The sequence below is a fragment of the Meles meles genome, chromosome 4, assembly GCF_922984935.1.
Source record: "Meles meles chromosome 4, mMelMel3.1 paternal haplotype, whole genome shotgun sequence".
Lineage (NCBI taxonomy): Eukaryota > Metazoa > Chordata > Mammalia > Carnivora > Mustelidae > Meles > Meles meles.
This window is the reverse complement of record NC_060069.1, coordinates 146432250-146446908: the sequence shown is the minus strand read 5'-3', so window position 1 is coordinate 146446908 and position 14659 is coordinate 146432250. Positions and strand designations below refer to the sequence as shown.

Genomic DNA, 14659 nt, shown 5'->3' with positions numbered 1-14659 from the left:
CTTATCAACCTTGGCCTTCTATAGGTCACATTTCAGTCATCCCTTCCTCATGGATGTCTTACTGCATATCCCAGGTCCCATCAGATCTTACTTTTTTGGGTTTCCTAGCCATTCATAATTGTTATCCCCATAATACTGTCATATTTATTGGACAATGACATTGTCCTTTTGGCTATTAGCCCTGTGAGTGACCCTTGCTCCCCAGTGTGTTTCTCCCAGAGCAATGCTCTAGCTTCTACTCTTGTCTCCCTAGAGTCTGCTCTCCACTCAGCAACCAGAGCCATCTTTAAAACTTAAATCTAATTGAGTCATTTCTGTTAAACGTGAGTAAACTTGCTGTTTCTTTACATAACCAGCGTGGCCTTCCTGGGTCACACCCTTCCTATCTGTCTCTACCACCTTACCTTATACTCCATCCCCTCATCCACTGACCCCTAAGCTCATTGTCTTTCTCCTCATCATGCTAAGCCTGACCTCTGGCCACGGCCTTTGCATTTCCTCTTCCTCTTGCCCCAACCAACCCCCTCACCTGGACTCTTTCAGCCTTCTGTGTCTTGATGGCCTTCCCCTGACCATCCTGTTTTCAATGCTGCCCCCATTCCCTCCCCACACATCTGTTACAGTCACCAGTTAATAGATTAGTCCCCTTTCCTTTTCCTGTATACTTTTGACTTTTTTTTTTCTTATATATTAGCTCATATTGTGCCTCACGCACTAAAATATATGTTCCAGGAAAGTAGAGGCTCTGTCCTGCTCACAAGTCCACCATTAGTCTCTGGACTAGCATCTGGCTCTTGGCGAAAGCACCACAAACATTGTTGGTTGGATGCCTAAGGCTAGTATGTGGCATAGAGAGCCACTTAATAGAATGGGTCAGTGGGGCACCTGGGTGGCTCAGTCGGTTAAGTGTCTATCTTCTGCTCCGGTCTTGCTCCAGAGTCCTGGGATCAACCCATGTATTGAGCTCCCTACTTAGCAGAGAGCCTGCTTCTCTCTCTCCCTCTGATGCTCGCCCTGCTTGTGCTCTCTCTCTCTCTCTCTGTGAAATGAATTAATAAAATCTTAAAAAAAAAAAAAAAAGAATGGCTCAGTGGGCGGTGAATTAATGCATGACCCCTTTTTTGCTCGTTAACAATTGGCATACATTTGTTTCAACTCAAATACTTCACTATCCATTGACTAAAGAAAAAATATCTTGATCTCTGCAGTTTACTTGATCTCTGCAATTTAGCATACCTCACTATTAAAATTCGGTGCCATGTGGAATTCTGTTATAGTCTGCTTAAGTATTCATTATTCCTGATTGTGCATTATATGGATATCCCTCCCTTATCCTCACACCCGCTTTTTCACGGCCTACTAGCTCAGACACTTCTAGCTCACCAGAATTACTTTCACCTTTAAATTTCTAAGGCATTCAGTAGGCAGTGTGTCTGTTACTCATACAGTAATCAGTGTAGATTCTCTTGCCCAGAAGAGACATTCCGATTAAGTATGTAACAATGATGATACATTCTCATTTCAGACTAAGGTTGTCTGTATCTCATCCGTAATGCTTGAGTCACGGATTTTGGGTGTCTCAGTTTTGTGAATGAATTTTGGTGTCTCCTGCTTCTCTCCCTGAAGCAGGAATCCAGAAGCTGGCGTCTGGGGTAAGCTTCTGAACTATTGGCAAGGAATGCTTTTAGCTGCAGACAACCGAAACCCCAGTCATTAGTGGTAGGGAGCCCCAGACTGGGGCAGTGATGCAGAGACGTAATCTTTTTTTATCTGTCCACCTCACCGTCCTTATCAGCTTCTACATCTGGATGTTTATCAATTAACCTTGTCAGATGTCCCCTGCTCTGCTAGGGAGAAAGTAGAGAGATAGAAGGGCAAAGGAACAAGGGCTCCCGGACTACTTGGTGTGCTGAGCCTTCTCATCTGGAAAGTGAAGCCTTCCAAGAAACCCCAGCTAGAGGTCCAAGCAGATGTCTGCCGGCGTCTGATTATCCAGAGACTTGGCAGTCACATTGGCCTTCGTTTTTCTGCAAGGGAGATGGTTGGAATGTTTGCCTTGTTCATTTCTGTGGTCGAAGAAGGGCTGGGAGCAGGGGTTCAAGTATGGCTTTGGTGTAGCTTATCAACAGTTTCTGCTACAGTGCATTTTTCAGGCAGGAGAGGAGGCTAATCAAATCTTGGAGATCCTTTAAATGAAAAATTAATAGTACCTACTGAGTGAGGAATGTCATCAGCATGACTATCCTGAAACTCCGTAGACTACTAAAGAGAAATCTGTGGGGATCTGTTTTTATATGATATTATTACCTGTAGGCAGGAGAGATTCTAATAGTACAAAATTAAAGGTAGGTAACTTTTTTTTTTAGTAATCACCAACATGTGGTGGATTGAATCCTATATGAGCCTCCAATTCAAATTCATTTATAAAATATATGTATTAATGAATTAATTAACTTGGAGAATTAACTAGTTAACCAGTTCACTCTAGTTAGTGAGGCCATGGTTGGAGAAGTCATATATATATATACACATACACACACATATATGTTACATGTATATATACATGTATATTTATATGTATGTACAACTATATACATATATTCATGTATATATGTATACATAATTATATTCCCTTCAGATAGTGAAAATTTTTCATGAGTGAGAAGATTCATATATGTTATTATATGTAATTATTATATATAATTATATATATAGTTTATTGTATCTACATACCATTATTATTATCATTACCATTATTATTATTATTATTTGCCTTCTACCTTTATAATTTGTGCCTTAACAGGATTGCGGGTTTGGAGTACAGGTCTATTTTTTTTCACGTTTGGAGTCCCAGAAAATACAATTTTAACAATTAAAGAGCTCTTATTCTTGCTCAGTTGTGAGAATATTAGTGGAACAGTACAGTAGCAGTATCCTCTCCCTTTGACCCCTCGTTCCTGAACTGTAACTTACGTAAAGAGAAGAACCTAAAGAGTTACGTAAAGAGCAGGGTACCTAACACAGTACCCGGCTCCGTGGGGTTTTCAAAACTGAACACACGCCAGAGAGCTGACCCCCACATCCGGGCGCCGCCTGGCCAGCCCCCAGAGGCCTCTGTCCCATCCCCCTGCCAAGTCACATATCCCCACCCTTTCTGCCACCCCCATCACCAATGTGCAGCACCTCCTGTGAGCTCTGGCAGCAGCGTGGAGGGCTGCCCATTTTCACAGCTTATATAAATGGCATCAGGCTGTGTGTCCAGTTGTGCATTCGACTCCTAACCGTGCCTTTCGGTGGGAGAGGCTCTGGCTTTTTCTTACTTAGCTCTGTCCCTCCTGAATCTTTTGCTCGGAACCCTGAAGACGAAGCTTCCGTTCTTTTACCTTTTCTCACGTTTTCTGGCAACTTCTAATGTGCCTAATTTCACAGCGGTATTTTGGATCGTGCTTTCTCCTGGAACACGCTGACTCTTCACCATTGTACTCTCCAGGTTAAACTCCGGGAGCACCAGGAACCTGGGCCGAAGGGAAAACAGTTTGGTTTGTTTACCTTTTGAAACATTTGCTTTATCTTCGCTCTCTGTTTCCGACTCTCCGAGACGCTTTCTTCCCCTTTCTAGTTCAGTTAACATACGTGTGTCTGAGCATCTTCCTCTTGAGGCTCGCCCCTTTGGTCCTGGGTTGGTCTTACATTTTGGGAATTGAAAGCAGTTCTGTTTCCTCTCACCGCCTGCCCCCCCACACCCCCATCACCGTGGTGTTGGAGTCCCGCCGTGCTTGTCCAGTTCACCTAAACCACAGGAATCACAGCTTCATGGATGTTGCTTCCTCTCCTTTGTCCTACAAAGGGGCAGCAGAAAGTCAGTCTCAGCAGACACTAGGAAAGAGTAAATACAGCTCTTTTAGAGAATGCAAATAGTGAATTGTTTTGTGTGACTTAAACAGAAAGGAATTAAAACTGGTCTCTGAAGGGAACATCAGGCAAGCAAGGGCAAGTGGAATCTTCAGGGTCAGCCTTTATTTAGAAATACAAGGAGAGTCACCTTTGTGATGGAGTATATCCTTCTTCAGAGTAAACTCACGTGCTGACACATAAAATTTCATTATCAGTAATTTATTTCCTCCTAGAAATGTCCCTTTGACCCTTTAACCTTCTTATTAAAGTCAGATACTCCTGAGATGATCAGCATTTTCCCCTCATTCTTCAGAAGTATTTCTCATTATTGGACTTTAAAGGCCATAAAAGCTGTCTCCTATAAATTGACAGACGCTAAGATGTGTGAATGTGATACGAATATTCTACCGTGTTCCAGTAAGGGATTGTGGCTTTGTGAGTTCTTTGATTATTTACAAGGAAATCATGACGTCCAACCTCACACTTCCCTCAATGGGCCCCTCCTCGGCATTTTCTTGCACCTCGCGAGCCGCTTTCCAAAACAGCTCACCTGAGTCACGTCGCTGAACAGAGCTGCCCCGCAGTAGAAGAGTTGGTGGAAAAGTCCATCTTTCTCCCCTTTCTGTGTTCCCTGCTATTTGTGAAATCCGAGATTAGCAGCAAAATGCCGGTGTGTTTGGCATTCTTTGGGAAGATGCAGCATCATTACAACATAACTGTGAGCTGCTGGTTTAATTGTGTCCAAACAGATAATTGAATTCATGGACATCTAAATTTAATTCCAGAAATCAAAGCTATGGTAATAAGAACTGGACCTGAGTTCTCGTAGGCCAAGTAATTTAATTCCTCAGCCAGTTGAACTATTATGTATCTCTGTTCCTTGTTATTATGCGAGTAAATTGCTTAGGCAGATGCTGTGATGGATGATGGGTGTATATTGCACTCTTTTTTTTTTTTTTTTCTTTTTTTTTTGTGGCTAGACACATGCTAGAAACACAGCTCTTTTCACAAGCACATTTTCTATCTGGAGCATTAGGTGCAGCAGTCAGCTGATAACAGGAGAGGTTGAGGCAAGTTCCCGGGAGTAGATCACATACTGGGACCCTGTCATTCTGTTCATGCTGCAGACAGTGGCCATGCTCACTTCATGACTTAATGAGAATACTGGTTTGGTTTGGTTTTTCCTTGGCTTTACCTCAATTTTGTACTTAATTTAGAGCTGAATAGTATTGGTGCCTGTAATTTGATTGAAAACAGAAGAGTAAGTTGGCTGATGGCACACATTGGATCATTATTCTGTGCACAGTAATACGTCATTGCAGTTCTGTAGAAAAATGAGGCAGGGTACTGGGTAAAATTTGGAGCATTTGAGTGAGAAACCGTTAAGTTCAGAATTCATTGGAAATGTTGCATCGGTTAGACTTGTACAGGAATTCAGGTAATCAATTAATAATGATGGCACCCCACTTACCTTTAAGCAGATGAAGTTTTTATATCAACTGATTATCAGTGCCAGCATTTTCCCTTCTTACCTTTTTCTTCTTGGTCTTGTGGAAGTGTTAAAATAACTGATTAGGGTCTTCTGTATTACACTTCATTTATTAACACACTAATAAATTATGATTAATGTTATTCTGCTTGTAAGTTCCTCCTTTTTCTCTAGCCACATGCTTCAACTTCTTTGAATGTATTCATTTATTTTCCTTGCTTCATATTTAATCAGAATTAGGAAGGTGTTCCACTTGCCAAGCAGGACACATATCTATAGAACATCTATAAAAGTTCCTTAAAGTATGAGTTGATCGATTAAAGGAATTCCTTCTAGTGCTATATTCCATCTTCTTACAGACCTTTTTCTTTTTCATCCTCCACAAAATGACTGTGGCTGTCCTTCTGGCTCACTTTTTGGGAGCCTTTTGCCTTCCTCCTTTCTGTCTTCCCACACCATGGAATCCTACTGTTCTCGTTCCCCAACATGTTTGCAATCTGACTCCCTACACACTGCCCAACAAGCTTTTCCTAGGTGAGAGTCAGCTGTGGGGTAATAATTCCCCACTATTTTTTTCATGCAAACTTGTCAGCATGGCAGCCCCTCCGTCTTACTCTGGTGGTGCTTCTTGTCAAATGAGACCCATGGCAGAGGCCCTGCTCGGTTGCACAGCTTTGCCTGTATTGTTTCTGTGATCCGAGCAAGGATGCAACGTGGATTTCTCCTGTCTGCCCAGATGGTGTGTGATATATATGCTTCTACTGTTTAACACGTTCCTATCTTCATTTATCACCTTTCAGATGCTCTCGACCATGTCTGCGCTGCAGGTACACAATTTCCACAAGGATCTCTTACTGGAGCTTTCTCATTTTGTCCCAGACATACCCCTCTTCCTCCGTCCACATGTGCTGATTTATTTCTTACCACTGTGCATCAGTAGATACATACTTAATGCCTTACATATTATTTCTGATCCCCTTCCCAATTGCACTGTGATTTACTGGCTGTCTATTACCATTCTTCTCAACATTGCATATTCCAGTGGTTCTCAGAATATCATCCCCTAATTTTCAGCATCAGATCACCCAGGAAATTGTTAGAAATGCAAATTCTCAGGTCCTATCCTAGCCACACTAATTCAGAAACCCTGAAGGATGATGCCTGGTGCTCTGTGTTTCAGGAAGCCTTCCAAGTGATTCTGATAGTCACTGACATTTGAGAACCACTGAAATACTCGGTAATCTACAGCACTCACCCAAGAAGGAAGAGTAGGGAGCACAGCTCTGTGGTTTCAGTAGGCATCCCTGACAGCTCGGTCTTACAGATTTATTTACCCCAGTTTTTTCTTCCTCGCCCATATCCAGTTGAAACTTTGAATCGCAATATTTGACCCAGTTTCCACCATTACTAACTCTCTACCATGCAGATGCTGTGTGGTATTCTCATATACAGTATGAGAAGTCATCCGCACACAGTGAATTCAGTTTGGGTATCCTCCTTCCTCTATCCTGTTGAATAGGCTTTATTTTTTTTTTTTTAAGATTTTATTTATTCATTTGACAGACAGAGATCACAAGTAGGCAGAGAGGCAGGCAGAGAGAGATGGAGAAGCAGGCTGTCTGCTGAGCAGAGAGGCCGAAGCAGGACTCGATCCCAGGACCCTGGGATCATGACCTGAGCCGAAGGCAGAGGCTTTAACCCACTGAGCCACCCAGGCAAATAGGCTTTATTTTTTTAGAGCAGCTTCAGGTTCACAGAAAATTTGAGCAGGAAGTACAGAGCGTTCCCCTCTGCCCACCTCCTCCCCGGCCACTCCCACATTTCCTCTATTGTTAACATTTTCATGAGTATGGTACATTTGATGCATCAGTATCAATACATTAGTTATTAGAGGTCCCTTTTTGTGTTGTACAGTTCTGTTTGGTTTTGACAAATGCATGTGTCCTGTGTTCACTGTTAGAGTATTGTTCAGAGTAATTTTACTGCTGCTGTACAAATCCCCTGTGCTCTACCTGTTCATCCCTCCTTTTTTCACCCTGACCCCCCAGGAACCATGGATCTTTTTAATGGTCTCCATAATTTTTGCCTTTTCCAGAATATCATATAATTGGAATCATGGTATACACCTTTTGCAACTATGTAAACTAAGAAGAGCTGTGGCCAGGGGTAAAACATTATAGAATTGGGGCATCTGGGTGTCTCCTTCAGTTAAGCATCTGCTTTTGGTTCAGGTCATGATCCTGGAGTCCTGGGATCGAGCCCCACATCCGGTTCTCTGCTCAGCGGGGAGCCTGCTTCTCCCTTTCCCTCTCCCCCTCCACTTGTGCTCTTTCTCTCCCTCACTCAGTCTCTCAAATAAATAAATAAAATCTTAAAAACAAACCCCAGAACACTGTAGATCCGCTGCGCTGGGATTCATACTCCGACCTACCGGCTTCAAGCCTTGTGTATGTTTTTCCTTTGGTGCCACGGTCTCTCTCGAATTACCAGAATGCTTTGCTATAGAGTCCCCTTTCCTGAAATTTGTTTAAATGACTGTTACTGTTATTTTTATTTCCTGCTCCAGCGAAGACAAGGTAGTAGAAGTAACAGAGGAGGAGGAAGTGGCTGATGTTGAGGAGGAGGAAGCCGAGGATGACGAGGACGACGAGGATGGTGACGAGGTGGAGGAAGAGGCGGAGGAACCCTACGAAGAGGCCACGGAGAGAACCACCAGCATCGCCACGACCACTACCACCACCACGGAGTCTGTGGAAGAGGTGGTCCGAGGTAACTCACTCTTTACTTGGATCTGTCCTATTAGGGAAAAGGGAAGCATCATGCCAGAGTTGGACATTTCCATCCAGCCTACCGCCACCGCCTTCCCCCACCAAAAATAAAATTCAGAGTCACAAGTCTTGGGCTTGTTAAACTGTCCTGGGTCTAACAAGCCGTCCACCAATTCATTTCAAATAACGTGCAGTCCTGATTTAAGCCTGTTCTATGCCTTGTTTATGCTGCTGGGCACTCCCACCTTGTTCTGCAGGACCCCACCCAAGCAGCTGCCATCTCTCCTGGCAGAGGCCGAGTTAGGTGACCTCCGTGGCATGCCCCCATAGTGGGAATTTGTTACAATCCGACTACCTGTTGCCTCTTTTACAAACTGGACTACAAGCTCCCTGAGGGCTAGGACTGGCTTTTACTGATTTTCATGCAGAGGGCCTGCCTTGTAGAAAGTTTTAGTTAAATCTTAGTGGAGTGAATAGTTGGAATGAAATTTCGTTAAAGAAGAACAGCATCTGGTGAGTTACCACATTCTTTTTTGCTCTGAAATTTAACTGGGATGATTTTTGTGTTGTCTTTACACTGCTTTGTTGGGGGCGGGGGGGGGTAGCAGTGCTTTCTTTGAGAGGTAGATGGTGTGTGTTAGTATCTTAAGACTTTTTCTTCTGTTTAATTAATGCTCCTGTTAAGAATATTGGGACATGAACGAGCTAACAGCTAACAGTCTTCCTTTTTTGTCTCCGTGAAATAAAAGCAAGCATCGAGTTTACATTAAACAACCAAATGTTCTCATAGCAACTAGTGAACCATTGGGTCGCGGTTCTTCAAGGTTATGCATTTATTTTGCAAATGGTGCTAGACCGTTGTAGAATTAGACGGGGTGAAGGCAGATGGATGGAGTTTAAATGTATTCAAATACTTTTAAAGTCTGTGCACCCGTGTTACAACATTGTGAGTCTTCCCCCCACTTTTTATTGAGGTAAGATGAGTTCAGCTCTGTTGTTAAATTAGAGCTTAAAATGGGTTACTTTCTCTGCCTTAAGTACATTTCTGATGATCACTGCACTTTTTATACCTTCACTGAGGCATCATTTACATATAAAATCCACTCATTTTTCAGTATATAAGTATATAATTCAGAGGCTTTAATAAATTTACCAAATCATGCAACCGTCATCACAATCCAGTCTTAGAACATTTCCGTCATCCCGGTAAGATTCCTCATCCCATTCAGTTCATCCTTGTTCTCACCGCCAACCCTAAGCAAAACATCAGTCCATTTTATGTCTCGACAGATTTGTCTTTTCTAGACATTTAATACAAGCGGCGTCATACATGGCCTTCTGTGCTGGATTGTTTTTGAGGTTCTGTGCTTTAACTTACAGTTTAAAATGGAGATGATTCCAAGTGGCACGCTCAGAGATAACTTAAAAATTCATTTAAAGAGTCACATATTCGTTACAAAATAGAGTAGAAGATAGACTGCTTTGCTGTATCATTCCCCACTTAATGACAACTTCTTTTTGCATTTAGCACATAAAGGCTTCTGTAAGAGGTACACGTTTTGTTTGAACCATGGTGTTTTCCAATACCCGAAGCATCCTTTCCTGGAGTGTGTTTCGTGTGCCTCTTAGGACCATCTGTGGTTAATGAACTTGCTAGTTTCTATTTTCCTAGTGGCTAAAGGACAGATTTTTTAGAGCTTCTCCTCCTGAAACCTCCAGGATGTGTGACTACAGATTACAGGACCTTGTATTCTGCAGTGGCTCTGAAGTTCTCATGGTCTCCACCAAGAGAGCGGTTTACATAATCAATGCCCACTTACTTAACACTCATTTTTGGAGCACCTTTTTGGTATAATCCATTTTGCTGGGCTTAATGGATCCCATGATGAGAATACACAGGAGAGCCAATCCTCGTGGATGTTCAGATCTGGGAGGGAATTTAAGTCAAAGAAACACAAAGTCATCTGTGTTTAAAAGTATGAGCCCAGTGCCTACTGCAAAGAGTAAGCCATGAGAGAAGGCGCTACAGAGAAGACGGCATCTGGAAGTAGAAGAGCTCGGAGTAGGTCTGCCCATGGATTTTATTCTAGTCAAGATAGCAACCCAGGTTTGCCATGGGAAGGTACAGGGCATGTTTGGGAGACAAGGTCCGTCCGATTTAAACAGGAGCGGATGTCTCTAGATAAGACGGTTACAGGAAGACTAGGCTGGGGATAAAATGTGGAGAATTGTAGCGTCAGGCTGGCAAGTATGAGTATCAGCTGAGGGTGATCACTTCAGGACCTTTGGTGTATGTGCTGAGGATTTTTCTGGTAGAAACAATGTAGAGATTTTGTTATGATGTTACTGCTGTGAGAGGATGGGTGAATAGGGAGTAGCTTAATTAATGCAGTAGAATGAGAAAGTGCTGCATAAACTTAATGCCGATATTCCACACCAAGCCCAAGTTCTCTTGAGATAATATGGTCATCTTATGTTCTAAATAAGTCTAGTTCTTTTGCGTGAGTTCTTCTCTCCATGTGGCATTATTAGCAAAGATAGAACATAGAGAGATAAAGGTGACAGTATTTTCTGTAGAAAGACGAAGGCAATTAAAAGAGTTTGTTTTTTTTTTTTTTTTAATCTCCAGCCTAGGGGGTTGTCTTTTTGTTTTCTTTTGTATTTAAGAAGCTAGCCCTAAAAGGTAAGAAGTTAATAATGTTAATGGCAAGAAGAGCAGTTAACAGTGACCTTCTAAACACACAACATGGTCATTTACAATACCTACTGTTAATGCTAGAAACAGAAGAGCTTTTATTTATTTTTTAATTAATTTATTTATTTGTCAGAGAGAGAGAGCACAAACAGAGAGAGCAGCAGGCAGAGCAGGCGGAGGGAGAAGCAGGTTCCTCACTGTCCAGTGTGGGGCTTGATCCCAGGACCATGGGATCATTACCTGACTTGAAGGCAGATGCTTAACAGGCTGAGCCTCCCAAGTGTCCCTAGAAGAGCTTTTAATAGGAATCCATCCATCCCATGGAAGACTCCTGAAATGGACAGAAGTGTAATTGAGGCAAGGCCTTCTGGGAAAGAAACATGGTATGTTGGGTCCATGTCAGAGAGTTGTCTGTATTCCCAGCTAACTCTTCTCTGATGAAGAAGACAGCAGTACCATACCCAATTGCTGACTTTGTCAAACTTGACTTAGAAGGAGCCTGCTCCAGTGCCGAAAATAAAAATCAGAAGCGACTTGCAAAGAAGAGATATTGAAAAGAGGCTCACAATCTAGTTTTCAATGTTAATGTTTCAGTGCCCGAGAGAAAATGTGATTTACAGCCCTACTTAATAAGAAAATTGTTTCTTCATTACCAGCATATTACCACTAATACAATTCCTTAATGTGCTTCATAACAAAAACTCAATCGTTCTATAACCTGTTTAAATTCGAATGAAATAGGTAGAGGGAAGGAAAGTATAGGACATTTCGGCGTGGTCATAAAATTTTCCGCTGTGTTGTATTAGAATCAATGATGCTGAAATGGGAGATGTCAGTTCTAACTCTGTTTCCAATTTCAGGGCAAAAAAACTGAGCACCTTCCTACATCCATCTGGCTTTAGGATTTATTGGTTTGGGTACTTCAGAAAAACTTGGATATTGATCCTGTGGAATAAACCAATATCAATTTGAGTGAAACAGCAGTATATTAGATTCTTGCTCCTGATTTTCTGTGATTCCAGAAGGATAGCACTTCATAACCCAAGATGTCAGGGCAATTTCTGACTCAACCATAGATTCTAAACTCTGATTAAACTTTGGTATTATAATAAATGACATAATGTTTGATTTAGTCTAGCCTGTTTTGTTCATGTAGAATGAACTTCCTTCTGCTCATTTATTCAGCAAGTAATCACTGTGCCCCTGCTGACACCAGGCACTCCGCTACTGTAGGAAAGTGTGGTGGGGAGCTGGCTGTGTTGTAAAATGGACTTGCCTACCACTCTAGGGCGGCTAACTTCTATCTTTCAGTCCTTGTAACTGTGCCATATGGTAGAAATTTTATTTCTCCGTTTACAGCTAAGGCCTGGAGAATTTTTTTTTTTTTTTTTTAAGTGTCCACGGCCACGAATGTGGAAGGTGGTGAAGCCAGCATTCAGAATCACGTGGACCAGGTTATTTCTACTTCATTAACGTCAGAATTTCCTTTTTCCTTTTCCTCTTGTGGACAAATACATACTGGCTCAGTTTATTGATTTGTGCTCCCTGGCAGATGTGTATTCCTTTGCTATAGTCATATATTCACTTACTGTTCTCACACTGAGCCTTTCCTAAATTGTAGAATTGTTGAGGCGCCTGGGTGGCTCAGTTGTTAAGCGTCTACCTTCAGCTCCGGTTATGATCCAGGGGTCCTGGGATCGAGCCTCGAATCAGGCTCCCTGCTCAGTGGGAAGCCTGCTTCTCCCTCTCCCACTCCCCCTCCTTGCGTTCCCTCTCTCACTATGTCTCTCTATGTCAAATAAATACATAAAATCTGTTTAAAAAAGAAAAGAAATTTTTTAAAAATTAAAAAAATTTTAAAAATTTAGAATTATTATTTAAATGACGATTAGAGGTCAGCAAACTATGACATGGGCCATACATGGCCAGTCACCTGTTTTCGAATACGAAGGTTTCTTAGGAGACAACCAATCCCATTTGTTTACCTATTGTTCATAGCTACTTTCTTGCTCCAGAGGCAGAGTGGAGTAGTTGCAAGAGACACCATATGGCCTGCAAAGTTGGAGGTATTTACTATCTGGGTCCTTAGAGAAAAATGCCTGATATGGGTCATGAGAAAAATAATAGGAGGGGCACCTGGCTGGCTCAGTTATTTAAGCATCTGACTTTTGGTTGTGGCTCAGGTCATGATCTCAGGGTCATGAGATCAAGCCCACAGTCGGACTCCACGCTCAGCAGGGAGTCTGTTTGAGATTCTCTCTCCCTCTGCCCCTTCTCCTGCCCACCTGCTCGCACTTTCTTAAACAAACAAGAAAGGGAAGAAAGGAAGGAAAGAGGAATATTAGGAAGAAAGGAAGGAAAGAGGAATATTTATATTTTAGATACTACCATGACAGGTTAATTTCACTAAGGTAGTTTTTATTTTGGTTAGAGACAAACTAATATAGTGTTCAAAGAGAATTTTTACTGATTTTATGGCCTTAGGCTAGATGAGTAACCTTGGTTAAGTTTTTTCATGTGTATGGTGTAGATGCTGATAAGCTGGTTCGTGTTTATTGAACAAATGACAGCTGTTCTGAGTTCAGCATTTACCGTAATGCCTGGCACGCTGTAATTGTTCGGTTTGTTTTAAAAGCACATGCTGCCCAGAATTAAATCCTAGCTGTCATTCAACCATGTAAATTTGTGTCAATCAAATAACCTTGAAGTCTCATTACTTTCCTCTGTAGTGGGGTTTAATAATACCAACCTCATTTTAACGATTTGGTGAGGACTCAATGACGTGTAATCTATGAGAAACACGTAGCACAGTTCCTGGTAGACAATAAGTGTTCAATTAACCTGAAGTGTTATAGTTGTCGCAATTACAAGTATTATTCTGATGTTTCAGAGAATATTCACTACTAAGTAGCAATGCCAAAGGTAAATGAACAGATAGTTTTTTTAATTAGAAAAAGCATAAATGTGCTGTATCCATATCTATTGGTATAATAGAGGTGATAGTTATAGATACATGCTAAGAAAAACAACCTAAACACAGATTAATTTTTATGAATATACATTGTAAAGTACCTGCAGTTAAAGTTTATGTCTCGCTGAAAATTCAACCCGGATAATATTAAATGCGACTGCATTTCAAGATAGTGTTTCATTTCTTGCGGGTATTTTGAACCTCTTGGAAGTTCATATTAAATGGACGGAGACTGATACAGGTAGCACTTGAAGCATCGCATATGATGATGAAGTTAAAAAGTTTAATCTCATGTTGCTTGCCTTGGGCTAGATGGCTGAACTCTGCAGAATTCAATTGTTTCTCTTCCCCCTCTGGTAGTCATGAATGTGGGAGCAGCACCATGTGATTTACTGCTGGATGTTCACCAACATCAACCAGACACTCTTAGGTTCTGGGCATCGCCCTGGTTCCTGGGGGACAGGGATATGAATAGGGTAGCTCCGTCACGTTGCTTCCAGCCATTCCTGCACACTTCCTCCTGGGGAGAGACACGAGTCTCTTCTGTCTTGCTGGTAGGGCACGTCAACAGCACAGAGGAAGGAGAGTGCTCAGCCTCAGTTTTATTTATTTATTTATTTTTTTTTTTAAAGATTTATTTATTTGACAGATAGAGATTACAAGTAGGCAAGTAGGCAGAAAGGCAGGCAGAGAGAGAGGAGGAAGCAGGCTCCCAGCAAAGCAGAGAGCCCGATGCGGGGCTCGATCCCAGGACCCTGGGATCATGACCTGAGCTGAAGGCAGAGGCTTTAACCCGCTGAGCCACCCAGGCGCCCCTCAGCCTCAGTTTTAATGAAGGCATT

The 14659-nt window shown here is 42.0% G+C and overlaps 1 protein-coding gene across 1 annotated transcript in view; it reads left to right on the top strand.

The window, feature by feature from the left end:
* LOC123940094 (amyloid beta precursor protein) overlaps positions 1-14659 on the top strand; it is a 276335-nt gene that overhangs the window by 137021 nt on the left and 124655 nt on the right. Inside the window, 1 exon segment of the mRNA XM_046002443.1 lies at positions 7950-8152. Coding sequence (XP_045858399.1) covers positions 7950-8152 — 203 coding nt within the window.